General features: G+C 42.2%; 1 protein-coding gene and 1 pseudogene across 1 annotated transcript in view; both read left to right on the top strand.

Moving 5' to 3' along the window:
- Window positions 1-16793, top strand: part of LOC127197354 (ankyrin repeat domain-containing protein 26-like) — a 77506-nt gene that overhangs the window by 46773 nt on the left and 13940 nt on the right. The window contains exons 22-28 of the mRNA XM_051155220.1: window positions 5533-5716; window positions 6397-6534; window positions 7596-8552; window positions 9459-9611; window positions 13440-13510; window positions 13829-13922; window positions 15807-15919. Of these exons, the coding sequence (XP_051011177.1) occupies window positions 5533-5716; window positions 6397-6534; window positions 7596-8552; window positions 9459-9611; window positions 13440-13510; window positions 13829-13922; window positions 15807-15919 (1710 nt within the window). The remainder of the gene's footprint in view (window positions 1-5532; window positions 5717-6396; window positions 6535-7595; window positions 8553-9458; window positions 9612-13439; window positions 13511-13828; window positions 13923-15806; window positions 15920-16793) is intronic.
- LOC127196913 (U4/U6.U5 small nuclear ribonucleoprotein 27 kDa protein-like) lies at window positions 29-1018 on the top strand (annotated as a pseudogene).

The following is a 16793-nucleotide window of genomic DNA, read 5'->3' as shown; positions in this document are numbered from 1 at the left end:
TAGTTGGGCTTAGAGCAGGTGCTGGGCCATGATAGCTGAGCTTGAAAGGCGCGTTTCCACTGATGACACTGCAGAGACGTACTTGAGTTTTGGTCTTTGTTGACTTTTGTCGTGTTTTGCAAGAGAGAAAATGTTAGAATCTTCTGAAATGTGAATTTCTTGTAAATAATATAGTGAATTTAACTGTGAGTTCTTCTAAAGTGTAAACAGATGTTCTTTCAAGTCATAGTTTTAATGACTATATAAAGCATCTATAGGAAACCTCAGTATTTACTGATCAAATAACTTTAAATTTTTTTTTATATTAGAATACTAGTGTAAGTTGTTTTCTATGTAATTTTTCACTTGAAAAAATTTCCTGAGTAGCCGCGCGGTGGCGCACATACTCGGGAGGCAGAGGCAGGCGGATCGTTGTGAGTTCAAGGCTGGCCTGAACTACAAAGTGAGCCCAGGACAGCCAAGGCTAACACAGGGAGACCCTATCTCGGAAAAAAAAAAACAAGGTGGAGTCGTTTCCGGGGCAGTCAGAAAAAGCCGAAGCTGTCCCCGCGAAGGACCAGGCAGTCCTGGTCCACATCCCGGGATGGAGAAAGAAGGCTCCAAGAAAGGTCCAGGTCCCCCCCCCCCCCCCCCCCCCCGGAGAGAGAGATCGCAGACGGAGCCGCTCAAAATCCCCACGGTCTCCAAGGCGACATAGATCCACGTCTCCCCCCCTTCCCCCGCTCCTCCCACCCCCTACTGCCCGCACTCTCGACTGAGAGAAGAGGAAAAGAAAGAAACTAAAGAAATAAAGAACAAAGAATGTCAGATTACTGAGGAAGATTTGGAGGGTAAAACAGAGGAAGAAATAGAAATGATGAAGTTAATGGGATTTGCCTCTTTTGACTCCACAAAAGGCAAGAAGGTAGATGCTCTGCAAACGCCTGCGCCATAACCGTGTCCCAGAAGAGGAAGTGCATACAGGCAGGACACGAATCGAAGAGGGCTGAATTTTATTGCATGAGACTTGAGGTGTTGGAAGGAGGATTTTCCCCCTCATCTGAGTCAGAAAGTATTTTATATTTTGTATTTAATACACATCAAAACAGGAGTTGGTTCTTCCTTCTTACAAAGTAAGAAAGTCTTATTTATGACACCAGTTTACCTACTTTCCTCAGGAGGAAGGTAAACACTTTAAGGCCATGTCCCTGGGGTCCCTGGGGTCCCTGGGGTGGCTGCCAGCCTGTTTTGTCTGTCCTTGTTCCTTAGAACCTGGGTGTGCTTTCCCCTCAGGTGCTTGCTGGGTATGCTTAAAAATGGAAGGTAACTTAGATACTTTCCCCTAATAAAACAATATTTCTACCCAAAAACAAAAAAGAAAAATTCCTCAGTATATTATGTGGACACAAGCTCACTACACAACTGCATGATTTCTATGTAATACTTATGTAGAAATTACAGAGAGAGGCAGAGAGAAAGAATGTGTCACTGTGTGTCGTGAAGACTGCGTTTAATTGGTAGTTTGGTAGTTTTTAATTAATTAATTAAGTATGTCAGTCTATGAGCATGGGGGCGTGTTCTTTCTACTTTCTAGCATCTTCACGGTAGATGCCTTTCTCCTTTAGACTACTTTTATTCCTAAGTTGCTTGTGCTGTTTTATCCTATTTTTTAGCTATTGTGAGTAGTTTTCCACCAGTTTTTTTCTCAGGAAGTTTGTTACTGGTATATAGACAGGCTGCTGGCTTTTATATGTTAACTATCATATATAGCTTCCTTGCTCAAGATGTGTATCAGGAATAGGGTTGTCATGCTGAGCTTGTCTTTCGGCTACCCCAAACCCTGCTGCCTTCCCAGGCCCAGCAACTAGCACAGTGACGTTTAGGTCCTGCCCTCCTCCTCCCTTGACTACTCCAGACCCTTGTAATCTCCCCAAGACCCTGCTACACAAATTGCTGATAAGGGCCTTTGCTTCTCTCACAGCCCCCCTAAGCCCCTATCACCTTCCCAGGTACCCCCTCCTGCCACACAAGGTGCCACCCCAAACACTCAACCTTCCCAGAACCCCCCCCCCCCCATATGTTTCCAGTAAGAACCTTCCTTCCTCCTCTCTGGGTATCACAGCCCCATTGCCACCCCAGCACCTATGCCACACACATTACCATTAAGGGGTCTCTTTTATCATCTCTTGGCCTATCTCAAACTCCTGCACCCTTCCAGGACTCATCCATACGTGCTGCCAGGAAGGGCCACCTTCCTCCCTGCCCTAAGCCTCCCAGCCCTGCTGACTTCCACACCTTACTCAGCTGCCAGTAAGACCTGCTCTCCCCTCGGGGACATCCCAGCCGCATCTCCCAGGACTCCAGTCACAGTCCTGGAGTTACAGACGGAGGAGTCATAATGTGCTTTGCAGTTTTCACCCTCTCCTTACTTTTGTTTTCCAAACCCACTAGTTCTTAGGCTCCTACCACTTACTTTGCAGACTTTACCCTTTATTTGGTAGATTGGCCCCCAACCTTCCCTCCCTGGGCATTCTACCTCTATCATCTAAAGATCTACCTGTATGTCCTGCTCACTCTGCAGGAAGATGGCCAGCTGTGCCCTCTGGCACCCAGAGCTGGCCATCCCAGGACCCCTGTGTAGCTCGTGCTTACACACAGAGTCCCCTCTTGTCCTGCTCTTCAGCACCCCATCTCTGCCATCCGAGCCTGAGTGCCTGCTTCTCCAGATGCAAAGCCCTTACCCCCTCTTTGTCTGCTGTTCTAATCTTACTGTCTGACGACCTGTGAGGAGCATCTTTTCCCGCCACAGAAAATGGTTTCCCCCTATTAAGAGCCCTCATCCCTGGCATCTTGCTTAAGGTACCTCATACTTTACTTAACTCTGTCATGATGTGTGCTGATCACCCTCCAAGATGAGAGACAGCCCTGCCCACTGGAATCAAACCACTGCACATCCAAGTCCTCCCGGAGCCTCCACCAGCTCCCCACATCTGCTACCCCAGCCATCATGGCCCTGCTGTCTCACTCAGCACCTACGTGGAACACCCTCCCACTGGCCAAGAGCCCACAACCACTTGGGCCTTCAAGACCCAGTTCTGCTGGCCTCAAGATCCACTACAGAATGCCCACTTACTTCCCAGGTCAGAGAACACATACTCCTTATTTTCTACTTCATTTAATTCAAGTGTCAGGTCCAGATTCGAGTTAAGGTTCTTGATCCATTTGGAATGGAGTTTTGAGAAGGATCTTGGGTTTTTTTGCACGTAGGTATCCAGTTTGACCCCCCAGCATTTGTTGACGATGCAGTTATTTCTCCACTGTGACTTTTTGACATCTCTGTAAAGAGTCATGTCCTTGTAGAAGTATGGGCTTGTCTCTGGGTCCTCATTTCTATGCCACTGTTCAGTGTCTCTGCCTACTGCGGGGTAGTGTGGCTTGAAAGCAAGAAAGGTGCTACCCCCAGGATTGTTTTTAGTATTGAGTGAATTGAGGGGATATGAAAGCACATGGGTGGTGAGGTGTTTTCGGTTTCTATGAATTGCACTGGAACTTGGAGAGGTTGTAATGAGTCTTTAGATGTGTTTGGGAGGATGGCCATTTTCCAATATTAATCCTACCAATTCCTGTGCAGAGGTGGTCTTTCCACTGTCTGGTATCTTTTGAGTTTTGTCCTTCAAGGTCTTCGTTATACAAATCTCCCGCTTTTGTGGTGAGATTTAGGCTAAGTTTTTGTTTAGACTATTGTGGATGGGATTGTTTCCCTGACTTCTTCTTGGCATGTTTGTCATTGTTGTATAAGAAAGGGGCTGGTTTTTGTGTATTAATTTTGCATCTTGCTACTTTGATGAACATGTTTATAAGTTGTAGGAGCTTCCTGGTGCAGTGTTTAGAGTCTTATGTCGAGAACGTTAGCCATTCTTTCCCCATCTTCCTCCATAGTCAGTTGTTTTAGCTGACACTTCAAGCGCTGTATTCTGTCCGTGTGGAAGGTGGACATCTTTGCCTTCTTCCTCATTTTAGCGGAAAAGCTGCAGCGCTCTCTCTCTCTGTTTGGCATGCTAGTTGTGGGCCTGGTGTGCATGGCCTTTATATGCTGAGTAATGATATCCTCTCTATTGCTAGATTCCCCAGGACTTTCATTACGAAAGGATGTCAGAGCCTTTTCAAAGGCCAGTTCTGCAGGTGGAGAGATGAGCCTGTGGTGGGCTGCACTTACTGACTTGCATATGTTGAGCCATCCCTAAATCTCTGGGATGAAGCCAACTTACTAGTGGCGGGTGATCTTTTTGATGTGATTTTTATTTGATTTGCATATCTTAATGAGAATTTTGCATCTGTGCTCATCAGATAGATTGATGTATACGTTTTCTTTTTTGTTGTTTCTTTACCAGATTGAGGTATCAGGATAGTGCTAGCCTCATAAAAAGAATTGAAAAGCATCTTTCCTTTTCTGCTTTATGGAATTGGTGGAGGAGCGTCAGTTTTAGTTTTTTAAGCTGTTGTAGAGATCTGCAGTGGATTCATCTGGACCTGGGTTTTATTGCTGTTTCACTCTCATCGCTTACAGTGGATCTGTTTACATTTTAAAATCTCTTTTTGTTTTAACTTTGGTATATCACATACATTATGAAATTCATCCATTTCTTTTTTTACTTTCCAATTGATGCAATAAAGATTTTACAAATATATCCTTATGACTCTCAGGATTTCTTTGGTGTCTATTGTAAAGTATCCATTTTGTCTCTAAATTTATTTATTTGGGTTTTTTTTTTCTTCTTCTTCTTTCTTTCTGTTAACTTGGCTAAAGCTTTAATGTATGTGTTACATGGATCATTGGAAGGTGCCATCTTAAACTGCAAGTGCTTTAGGAGGCCTGAAATGTTTCATAAAGATAAAATTCTACTCCTGATGCATGGTGTAAACTTTGTAACTAATATCTTTTAAGTGGTTAGCTAACTTTAAATTGTCTATTTTGATTAGAAAGTAAAAACTGTGTACAAATACAATTTTCTTTTTAAAATTTGCTTATGTTTATTTATGAGTATGGGAGTTTTGTCCACATGTATGTCTGTGCACTGCATGTGTGCAGTGCCCACAAAGGCCAGAGAGGGGCATCAAATCCCCTAGAACTGTTGCTATAGATGGTTGTGAGCCACCATACGGATGCTCAAAACTGAACTGGGGTCCTCTGGAAGATGAGCCAGTACTCTCACCACTTCTCTATCTCTCTCACCAATGTCCCTATCCCTACAAAATATCATTTTCAACCTGTAATTTTACTGAATGAATTCAAAATTCCTTTTCAATATTTACCAAACTTCTAAAGACTTGCTAATTAAAATTTTTATTCATCCTTATTATCATCAAGAGCATATGGGCTTTAGAAGGTACTAAAGTGAGAAATTAAACTCATAAATCATGAAAAGGAAAAATTATTTAACAACAGAGAGATTTTATTAGGTAGTATATCACCATCTTTAGGTCCAGGTCACAAGCTGTATGTAACTTCTTTTATAAAGAAGTTAATTTCAATATAAACACATTTAACTTCAGGTTTGCCCTGAAACAAGAGGAAGAGAAGAGGAGAAGTGCAGATCAGCTCTCTGAGAAAACTCTGGAGCAGCTTAGAAGGAAAGAAGAGCAGTATCAGAGTGAGGTGGAAGCAAAGCAGCAGCTTGAAGTCTCTCTCAGAACCCTGGACGTGGAGTTGAAGACAGTAAGAAATCATCTGAACCAGGTACATTAATCTCTGGGGAAAATTTTTTATTGCTACTTTATTTATTGTACTTCTAATGCCATTTTAACTATATGTGCATATTTATACGCACATATATATCTCCATGAGCCATTAATGAAGATACCTGTCAGTTTTATTATTATGCAAATGCCCTGAGCAAGTCAGACAGCGGCCTCATCCCTAGTTGATACTATTGTGTGGGGCTGCCAGGATACATACTGTCCATTGTTGACTGATGGCGCCTCGTGCTAAGAATAAATTTTAACATGGGTAGCTGAAATTATTTATTGTGACTCTTGGAAACAGGTGGGTCTTACATGTAGCCTTTCTGAGTGAAGTAATGGAAGGAAAGTTTGACCTGGAAAATAAAGTTAGTTTAGCACTCTTTTAAAAAATACAGGCTAATTGACATTGAAACTGTTAAAACTAGTTATAAATGTTTATAACAAACTGTAGTTTACAATGCTTTTTCCACCTGTAAGAAGTGGTTTTGCTTTTTAAGCCATTTAGCTATAGTATGCAGTACAGGTTTGAGTGTCGTATGTGGGCTAGAGCTCCTCATGTCCTCATCGGCTGTTTCCAGTTTGCTTTTAATGTTTCAGTCTTAAATAAGCGGTGGGGTACCCTGTCCGCAACAGGCACAAGCATATGAGACTGAGGGCTTCGTGGCTGTCCTCTAGGTTTTAGAGGAACGAGATGAGACCCAGCGGCAGCTGACCCGGGAGCAGGATGCCAGACTGCGGCAAGATGGGATTCTTGCTCATCACCTCTGCAAACAGAAGGAGATAGAAGAGGCCCAGCGGAGGGTGACTGCGGAGGTATTTTCTTTAGTCTTCAAAAGATGTGTGTACTTACATACCTCAGAACCAGCCGTCGGCATCTTAGAAGATGTACAGGATTTTTGACCCGCATGTGTGTACATACTATACCTATTGCAGGAGTAGAAGGCAGAAGAAAGCACGCTTTGGTGCAGGAGACTAGCCGCAGGGTAGGGGCCTGGGGCATCCTGCGTCTTGTTACAGTTTTAATCTCCTTTCAGGATGGTGGCGACTGGGTTACTCATGTGCACAAACATGCTTATTTGCATAGTGCTTATTTTTAACATTTATCAATAAATGTACTTCCTATGGCAGACTACAAAAAAAAAAATGTTAGAAAAACTTTCTGGAAAAAAAGAAAAGAACTTTGGGAAATTTCTTCTGTCCCAAAGAAAGAACTAAGGCTCTTATTATGGACCAACTATTTACATTAGATATTAAAGTGTAAACATAACTTTTTATGAATGTGTGTGGTGTGTGTATGTTCTTATCTTTTGGGAGCACTGTATGTATGTATATATAGAGAGAAGGGGGGAGCTGGTAGCTGGTGTCTTTTTGGCCACTCCACTTCATGTATTGATGCAGGGACTCTCTCTGAACCTACCTGGCTAGTTCCCTTAGCTTGCCCCAGAGTTCTCCCGTCTCTGCGTCCCAAATGCCGGGATTGCAGTGGGCTGCCACATGCTCCAGCCCTTACATGGATGCTGGGAACTGTACTTTAGTTCTCACTTGCACTAAGCCATCTCCTAATGTGAAATATGAACAAATTTAGTAATCTTAGACTTCGAGCCTTAGGCATTTGTAACTCAGAGAAAGGCTTTTCCAGTGCTGTTTCTTAGAAAGTATTTCTCTCAATTTCATAAAATTGTTCTTTAATTGCATTTACAAACTTTTAGACATTTATACCTCTAAAAGATCAAAAATTAGATTTTTTTCCAGTTGCATATATATATATTTCAGCTCTTAGATTGTAGAATTGCACATGCCGTTCCTGTATTCTGTAAGAAACTGTGCTGTGTCATTCCATGGAGTGCTAGCTGAACGTCTCTTCCCTTACTTAGGTTTCTGTTAGTCACGAAAAGGAAAAAGACCTATTGCATAAAAATCAGAGGCTGCAGGATGAAGTTGCCATGTTAAAACTGGAAATGAACACAATCAAAAACCATAACCAGGAAAAGGAAAGGAAGTACCTGGCGGACATCAAGACTGCAGATGAAAAGAGTGAGAAGCTTCAGAGGACGATAAGGCTCAATGAAGAGACATTTACAAAAACAGTGTCCCAGTGTAACGGGCAGCTCAACGCTCTTCACACTGAGAACGCAATGCTCAGCTCTAAGCTGGAGCGTGAAAAACAAGATAAGGAACGACTGGAGACAGACGTGGAGTCACTGCAGTCCAGACTAGCTGCGGCTGCGCGCGACCATGCCGAGATTCAGACATCAAAAAGAGACCTGGAGGCTGCTTTCCAGAGAGCAAGAGACGAGTGGTTTCGTTTGAAAGACAAGATGAATTTTGATGCGTCCAACCTCAGAGATAACAACGAGATTCTCTCCCAGCAACTTTCTAAAACCGAAAGGAAATTAAATAGCCTGGAAATTGAGTTTCACCACACAAAAGATGCGCTCAGAGAAAAGACTTTGGTTTTGAAGCGTGTACAGAGAGACCTCAGCCAGACACAGTGCCAGATGAAAGAGGTGGAGCACATGTACCAAGATGAGCAAGGGAAGGTGACCAAATACATGGGGAAGCAAGAGTCCATAGAGGAGAGGCTGGCTCAGCTGCAGAGTGAAAACATGCTGCTTCGGCAGCAGTTAGACGATGCCTCCAACAAAGCTGAGAGCAAAGACAAGACCATAGTTAGCATCCAGGACCAGTTCCATGATACACTGAACAGATTCCAAGCCGAGAGTCGGAGGCAGAATCTGACGCTAGAGGATAGAAACAAGGAGCTGATCAGTGAGTGCAGTCATTTGAGAGAAAGAGTGTCTCAGCACGAGAATGAGAAGGCAGAGAGAGAAGTAAGTATGGAGAAGAAAAGTGTATTTTATCGTACGTGGATGTCTGTGCGCCATGTGCTTGCTGAGGTCGGCTTGAGGGCACCAGATCCCTGGGCATGGGAGTTACAGATGGTCATGAACGGCCGTGTGGGTGCTAGGCTTCGAACCCAGGTTCTCTGGAAAAGCTATCAGTGCTCTTAACCAGTGAGCCACCTCTCCAACCCCAAGAAAGGGAAATATTTTTAAAACATCTCAAAGGGAAATTCAAAATACTGGTCATTAGTACTAAGTGTTGAACCTAGCTGAATATAAAAATGCATTGGCTCTGCCCAAAGCTGGGTAGAGTCCTCTGGTGCTTGTCAAAGGCTGATAACCGAAGACCAGGCCCAAAAACACGAGGGCCCCATGACCGTACTTATAATAGAGAATCTTAAAAAGCTCATTTCTTAAAGCTCCAACGCTCCCAGAGATGAGAGTGAGAAGAGGGAGGAGTCTGGGAGGCCGTGGTCGCAGGGTGCTCAGTTACAGTTCAGAGCAGGAAACCCGGAGCTACCAAACAGTAACGTACTGTATATTTCAAACATCTAGAAAGGATTTCACCATAAAGAAATGATCAGTGTTTGAAGCCATAACTGTGTCTAACTTGATTTAAACCGTAGATAATATGTACATATAGCAAAGCATTATGTGGTGCCTTGCTAATATGTACAGTTTTATGTTTTTACATGTCAGTTAAAAGATGAAATTTTAGAACATGGGTAAGTTAAAATGTATAACAAAGTTTCTCATTGTAGAATTTAATCCCCACCAGCCTCACTGACACACACTGCTTCATGCAGTGGTATTCTTCAGCGCGTGTGGAAGAGCCAAATGGTTTTCTTATGTGTTGTAATGTGTTTTATAAAAGTCAGTAACATTTCTTATCAGGTAGCTCTGAGGCAACTCCAACAAGAGCTGGCCGACACCCTAAAGAAGCAGGCCATGTCGGAGGCCTCCCTGGAGGTTTCCTCCCACTACCGCACCAGCCTAGAAGACGAGGCACGGGAGTTAAAGAAGAAACTAGGTCAGCTCAGCAGTCAGGTACGCGTGCACTGATGTCAGCAGCTCCTGTAAGCTTGTAAATACTGCCATTTTCGGATGATTTCAGTACACGGCTTTTTTTATATATCTTTATTGTGATTTGCCATTACCTTTATAATGGACTTCTTAAACTCCAGTTTTATTCTACCATTCTATTCTTTGACTTTAAAAAATATATTTATTCTTGTGAGGGGATATACCAACCATGCTGCTTCATTCCAGTGGAGGTGAGAGGACAACTTGTGGGGGTCTGTCCTCTCCTTCTATCATGTGACCTATAGAGATTTAACTTACCTCATCAGGCTTGGCCACAGTTGCCTTCAGACCCCAAAAGCTATTCAATTTTTTCTTTCTTTCTTTTTTTTCTTTCTTTTTTTCTTTTCGTCGTCGTCGTCGTTGTTGTTGTTGTTGTTGGAGACAGGGTTTGATGTGTAGCCTTGACTGTCTTGGACTTGCTTTGTAGACCAGGCTGGCCTCGAACTCACAAAGATCCACCTGTCCCTGCCCCTGCCTCCTGAGTGCTGGGATTAAAGGCGTGTGCCACCACCACCCAACTTTCATTTTTTTGTTATACTTTCATAAGTCTTTCTCTAAAATATTTATCCTTGGGCAAATTGAGAACTGTATATCGTTCCTCAGAGATATTTCTATTACAATTGAGGCAAAATAGGTTAAGCCAGAGATGTTGTCTATGGAAAGTTCCAGAAAGTTGGGATACTTCTTACCCTCACTTTTGTGAGTGGATACAGCATCTTTGAAGTTTATTTAATGAATTTCAAGATAATTTGTACATAAAAGCTGTGTATGTTGCCCAGAAATACAGATGTTATCCAGATGTGGTAGCACACCTGTAATGTCAGCTACTTGGGAGCCTGAGGCAGGAGTTAGAGGCCAGCCTGAAAACTTTTTAGAGGGCCTAGGAGTATGCTCAGGCACAGTGCTTGCTCTAAATGTGTGAGTCCTTATGCTCAATCCCTTGTTCCGGAAACAAACAAAAACCAAATGTTTCAGGATAATTTAAAACCTGTCTCCAAAGCACGGCATTATTTTGATTTAGAAATATACCCGCCTGGAAATACTCAGATCATCTATAGCATTCCTATCTAAAACAGAATGAAAAACAGTATCTAGATTCTGCTATCCATGTGTGTGTGTTTGTTTTAGAATCTCTATAGCTCAAGTGGTCTAGAAGTGACTGCATAAAGTAAGCTGCCCTCCAGTTTGTAGCCATCCCCCTGCCTCTTCCTCTCAAGTGCTGGGCTTATAAGCATATCACGGTACACTGGCTTGCAAACTATAACAATGCTATTGAGCTACAGAGAACACACCGCAGAGCTCGAGCTCCCATTCAGAGTAAGACCTGAGCATCACAGCACAGTCATCAGCACAGTCATCTGTGAGTCTCATGGTTGTCACCCTAGTCATCCCATCTCCCCTGGATGTACCAGTCTATTTGTGTCTGTGCATTTTATATCACCCAATATTGAACGGCTCTGTTCTCTCAGCATGGCGGTGTCAGTTCTCGCATCTTCCTGTTGCTGTACTATGTTGCCAGTTGGCAGGTATTAGGTGGCTTTACTTCCTGGCTGTTGTTAATACTGCTGTGGACTCGTTTACAGGGTAATTGACCATTTATTATGCTTCCAGTTCCCTGAGGTGGGGTTTATCACCTTAGTCACCTCAGCCCACGGCACCACCAATAAGCCTTCACTCATGCCACTTTTTAAAGTTTTGTTTTGTTTTTCAAGGCAGGGTTTCTCTGTGTAGCCTTGGCACTAGTGGTCTGGCTTTCTAGACCAGGCTGGCCTTGAACTCAGAGATCCATCTGCCTCTGCCTCCTGAGTGCTTGGATTAAAGGTGTGTGCCGCCACTGCCTGGCTCATAAAGCATTTTAGTCTTCTTGGTTTTTATTTATTTTTCCTCATTTATTCAAAACTTTTCCTCATTTATTCAAAACAGTTTGCCTTTTTATGAAGCATTCCATAACTTCTCTAACTCAATTGACTTCACTCTCAATATCCTGATTTTTCCATTACTTTGCATTGGTTTTCACTTCTTTGGTTGTTATTTGTACAAGAAGTAATTTTATTGGGATATAAACTTACTTACAGAGTAAATGATGTTTGGTATGTATTTACTCAAATAAATTGAAAATGTTTTGCTTAATAATCATTAGAATAAATTAGATACTTTGTACCATAGCAGTAATTGCTTCTTTCCAGGCCTTAAGGTGATAAGACTTGAAAAAAAGATCTCATGTATTCTAGGATGGCTTTGAACTTCTGATCCTCCTGCCTTTACCTTCCAAATGCTACAGTTACAGACAAATGCTAACATGCCTGGTTTATGTATTTGTGTGTGCCAGGCAGGCACTGTACCAGCTGAGGTATATACACGGCCTCTATAGTAAGGCTCTTGTTCTAAGCATATTTTAAGGAATTGTATGTGAAATGCAAGTACACAATCTAGAAGAGGAAACATATTCTATCGAACATTTATTTCCTCACTGTAAGAAAACACTGCACTTATCTTCTTTCATTATGTACCCAGAGTTAGGATATCTAAGTCTGTAGAAGTTGACCAACTGTGAAGCGCTTTCTATAACTTTTTTGATATTCTGTACTGCAAAACCCTCATGTACCATTTAGGAACCTTAAGTTCTCAACAGAAACCCATATCTTCGGCCTCTAGTTGTCAGGCTATGTGCTGCTTGCACCAGGAAACACTGTTTGCTGCACTGTGTGCTCCTTGCCAGCACAGCAGTATGGAGAAGAAAGAGGCTGACAAGTACTCTACATGGACAGAGCTACTGGTGGCTAGGGGAGTCCCTGGGAATCCCAGGAAGTAGTAGGGACGTGGTGTGGGCATCAGTCTCCCCGTTTCCTGCCACGTTCAGCTGCATTAGTTGATAGAGTCTGCATAGAGGCTGCTATCGCCCCCACTGCAAGTCTCCCTCGCTGCCCTGAACGCTTCGAGGACATTCTTCATACTCCCTGTTAAGCTCCTCAGGAGTCCATTCATATAGGTCGGATTATTCCCATTTCACAGAGGAGGAAACTAAGACACAGAAAGTTTATTTGCTTAGAATCTGTACATGTAGCAACTGGTGACGAGGGGGTTTGGACCCAGGCATTCTGGCTTCTGTGTGGATATGCCTCCACTGAAACTGTTGTGTAAGACAACCAGCTGTCATTAAACTCTCATGTTCATCATATATGGCAGAGCTGTGGTAATTTATAGGTATGTAGATGCATAACACATATGCATTAAGTAGTTTTTTAAAAATCACAGTTGACAAAATGATGATTGGAATACAGAAATATAAATGCTTACTAAAAGAAATTCCTGCCAGGCCCTGGTGGCACATACCTTTATCCTAGTACTTGGGAGGCAGAGGCAGATGGATCTCTGAATTTAAGGCCAGACTGGTCTACAGAGCAAGTTCTGTGACAACCAGGGCCCTGTCTCAGAAGAAAGGAAGGAAAGAAAAAAGTCTCTCTTCTTGGTTTTACCAGGGTTGTCAGCTTGTGTATCTGGTTGACGACTTTCCTCCGCTGTTGGCTGCACTAGCCAGGCTGTGACTCACAGGGCTGTCAGTCACAGGGCAGGCGTCAGCAAACGCTGCTGTAAAGAGGTAGGTAATGTTTTAGTTTCTGAGAGCAGAACATCCCTGCTTCAACATCTCAGTTAAATTTGCCTTCACTGCGGAGAAGCACACGCGAGCAGATCAGGGACACCTTGTGTTCCTGGGAAACTGCAGCACAGGAACCAGGTGTGCAGATTTTAGAATAGCTTATTAGTAAAGGTTTGTTTTATTCTTTATTCCAGCTGCAGGAAGCTCAGGATCAGCACAGAGAGGCTGTCCAGCATGCTGAGAAGATGCAAGAACACCTGCAAAGGTACAGTTTAAATAATGGGACTCCACTGTTTGTAAAGCAATACATGTCAGTTACAATAGCAGTCTCTCTGAAGCAGGGCAGAGTTTGACCTGTGCGTTTCTTGAAGCTCAGACCTTTGAGCAGGGATGCCGTTAGGGGCGTGGCTTGTGCGTGAGAATCTGGGTTTGATTCCTGATCCACAAAACACAGCTAGAGAAATTATAGTTACCAAATCATTGGCCTTTAAATTTTTATGGGGTGACTTGGTTGATTTTCAGAAATGAGGTGATATTTTAAAAATTGCGTTGTAAATATAATTGTTTTAAAATATAATTTTAGGCTTGAACTTGAAAATTCTGAGTTCAAAGTTACAATAAAAAAGCAATCAGAAGAAATTGAGCAACTTCAGGAAAACCTGTCAAGTGTGAATTTGGTAAGTGGGCCTCTTTCTGGATTCTTTGATGCTGAGAGGGAGAGTCTCCCCTACAGTTGTCCTGTGGGGACACAGTGGGACGGGCGCAAAGTCTCAGTGTTGTGTTCTTTTCACACCACTTGCTCCTCATAGCACAAGTCCTCTTGGGAGAGAAGCTGGCTGAGTTCATAAGTCAGGGATTTCAGCGCTGTCGTTTCAATAGTCGGAAGCACGTACATACCACATCCTGTGTACAGTCGTCCCATGGTGGCCTTGTGCAGTCAGGGTTGTCCTCACTGGGTAAGCCACCAAAGCACACTGTGCTCCATCCCAAGGGCACATGACCCAGCGTCGAGAATATTTATGTTGATTATTCTTCCCTGTGGCCCACGAAACATTGAACAGTAGTTTTTAATCTAGATTTTATATAAACTCTCCAATTTTATAAACGTATTTTTCCTAACATGATAATATGTTGATAAGGAATCTTCGGTAAATGAAACTGTTGGAAGATGTCCTTCTGTATAGGAGTATTAAAGGGAAGTGTTAAGAAGACAAATATAAACCAGGCGCAGTGGTGCACACCTGTAATCCAAGCACCCAGGGAGGCAGAGGCAGGCAGATTGCTGATTTCCAGGCCAGCCTGGTCTACAAAGCGAGCCCAGAACAGCCAAGTCTACAGAGAGAAACCCTGTCTCAAAAAAATACTTTTTCTTTTTAATTTTTAATTTTTAATTTTTTTATCAGTCCCCACTTTTTTTTTAAAGATTTATTTTTATTTAAGTATACAGTGTTTCACCTGCATGTATACCTGCACACCAGAAGAGGACACCAGATCTCATTACAGATGGTTGTGAGCCACCATGTGGTTGCTGGGAATTGAACTCAGGACTTTTGGAAGAGCAGGCAGTGCTCTTAACCTCTGAGCCATCTCTCCAGCCCGAAAAAATACTTTTTAAAAAATTACATTTATATTTTGTGGTTTGGGTTTTTTGTTTGTTTGTTTGTTTTGAGACAGGATCTCACTATGTAGCTCTGGCTGTCCTGGAACTCACTATGTAAACCAGACTAGTTTTGAACTCACAAGGATCCATCTACTTCTGCCTTCCAAATATTAAAATTAAAGGCCTGTGCACTGCGCCTGGCTTACGTTTTCTATATTTTCTTTGATCAAAGGAGAGACATGCATGAGCCACGTCATGGGTTTAGAGGTCAGAAAACACCTTATGAGAGGTGGCTCTCTCCTTCCCTCATATGGGATCTAGGGATCAGACTCAATTTGTCAGACTAGCAAGCACCTTTACCCACTGGGCCACCTCATGGCCCCTGAGCATGTTTTTAGCAGTGCTTCAAACCTATTAAGCTTATTTCAAAGTGATGAAAGATTTTCTGTAGCATTCTAAGGAAATAAGAAGAATTAAGAATATGCAATATTTTGAAGTCTTCTCTGTGAATTAAAAGGTTAATAAGGAGCCAGCACTAAGGTTTATACCTGTAGTCCCAGCATTTAGGAAACTGAAGGTAGAGGATTGCTAAAAGTTCAGGGCCAGCGTGGGCTGCGTAGTCAGTTCCAAGCTAGCCTGGGGTGACAGTTGATCTTTCTGAAAAACTTAAAACAAAAACAAACAAACAAAGCCTAAGTGCTGGCATGATGGACAAGACAGATCAGAGCTCTGGCCACCAAGCCTGGCCTAAGTTGATCCTTGGAACAGGTGTGGTAAAAGGAGAGCACTAACTCCTGAAAGCAGACCTCTGATACATGCATGCATGCACATGCACACGCACACGGGCATGCACGTGGGCACACACACACACACACACAAAACACCCCAAAGAGTCACAAGAAAAATAATTTTTTAATAAAGTAAAAATAAAAATCATTTTCTTTAAAAATCGTTTTCAAAGTCTGAAGAGGATAAAGAAAAACTGAGGAAACTTACTGAGTTGAAAGAATCTCTGGAATATACTTTGGATCAAGAACAGAAGAAAAATGATGCATTAGAAAAAGAACTCATAGAGTAAGTTTTTAATATTTCAGTCTTCTCAGCTGTTCTTAATTTTGCTAAAACTTAAATACAAATTCATTTCTATCTGCATTTTCATAATCAAATCACTTTTTAAAATTTACTTCAAAACTTATAAGACTAGACTTTTTTGATTGCTAAAATATTATATTTACTCCGTAAAGCTTTTTAAGACAATGACAATACCTTTGGCATATGATGTCAACTGAACTCTTCATCAGCTTTTAAGCTCAATTTTTGAACCACTTTTGATCTTTTCCCTTCATTTGTAGTGTCTTTTCCTTCACCATGTATGCATTTTGATATCTTAAAAACCTATTTGTAGTTCTCTTTAACTATATCATAAATTATCCTTACATAATATTTCTTTCTCTCTTTAGTTACAAGATTTTTATCATGGAGATAAACTGTTGTTCCATAGCATTTCCTATGTGTATATAAGGTTTACATGATATTGAACTTCTATTTATAAAATTTTAAATAAGCACACACACACGAGCTCGAGAAGGCACAAGATTCAGAGACCCATAAAAATATTAAACTGAAAGCTGTAACAGTTATGCAGAGGATTTGGTGCAGGCCCTGTGTTTGCTGCTTCAGTCTCTCTGTAACCAGCCTTTTAAAGTGGAATATTTTCCAATGCTTGCAGCCCCCATCATGCCTGCGGGAGGATGGGATGCGCTGGAGGTGAACCGCAGGACCTTGTGTTCTGAGCTACATGTGCAGCAAGCCTGTGCTCTGTATGCAGTTTTGCGTCTTTTGGATTTTGCAGATTTTCCTATCAAGACTTCTAGATTTCTTCTTCTCTCTTTAAGTCTTCATACACTATTTTCCTCTTTCATTTCCTAAGTTTTGTTTTGTTCTCCCT

The sequence above is a fragment of the Acomys russatus genome, chromosome 13 (genome assembly GCF_903995435.1).
Source record: "Acomys russatus chromosome 13, mAcoRus1.1, whole genome shotgun sequence".
NCBI lineage: Eukaryota > Metazoa > Chordata > Mammalia > Rodentia > Muridae > Acomys > Acomys russatus.
Note: the sequence above shows the minus strand (reverse complement) of the source record. Positions and strands in the feature narration are given on the sequence as shown.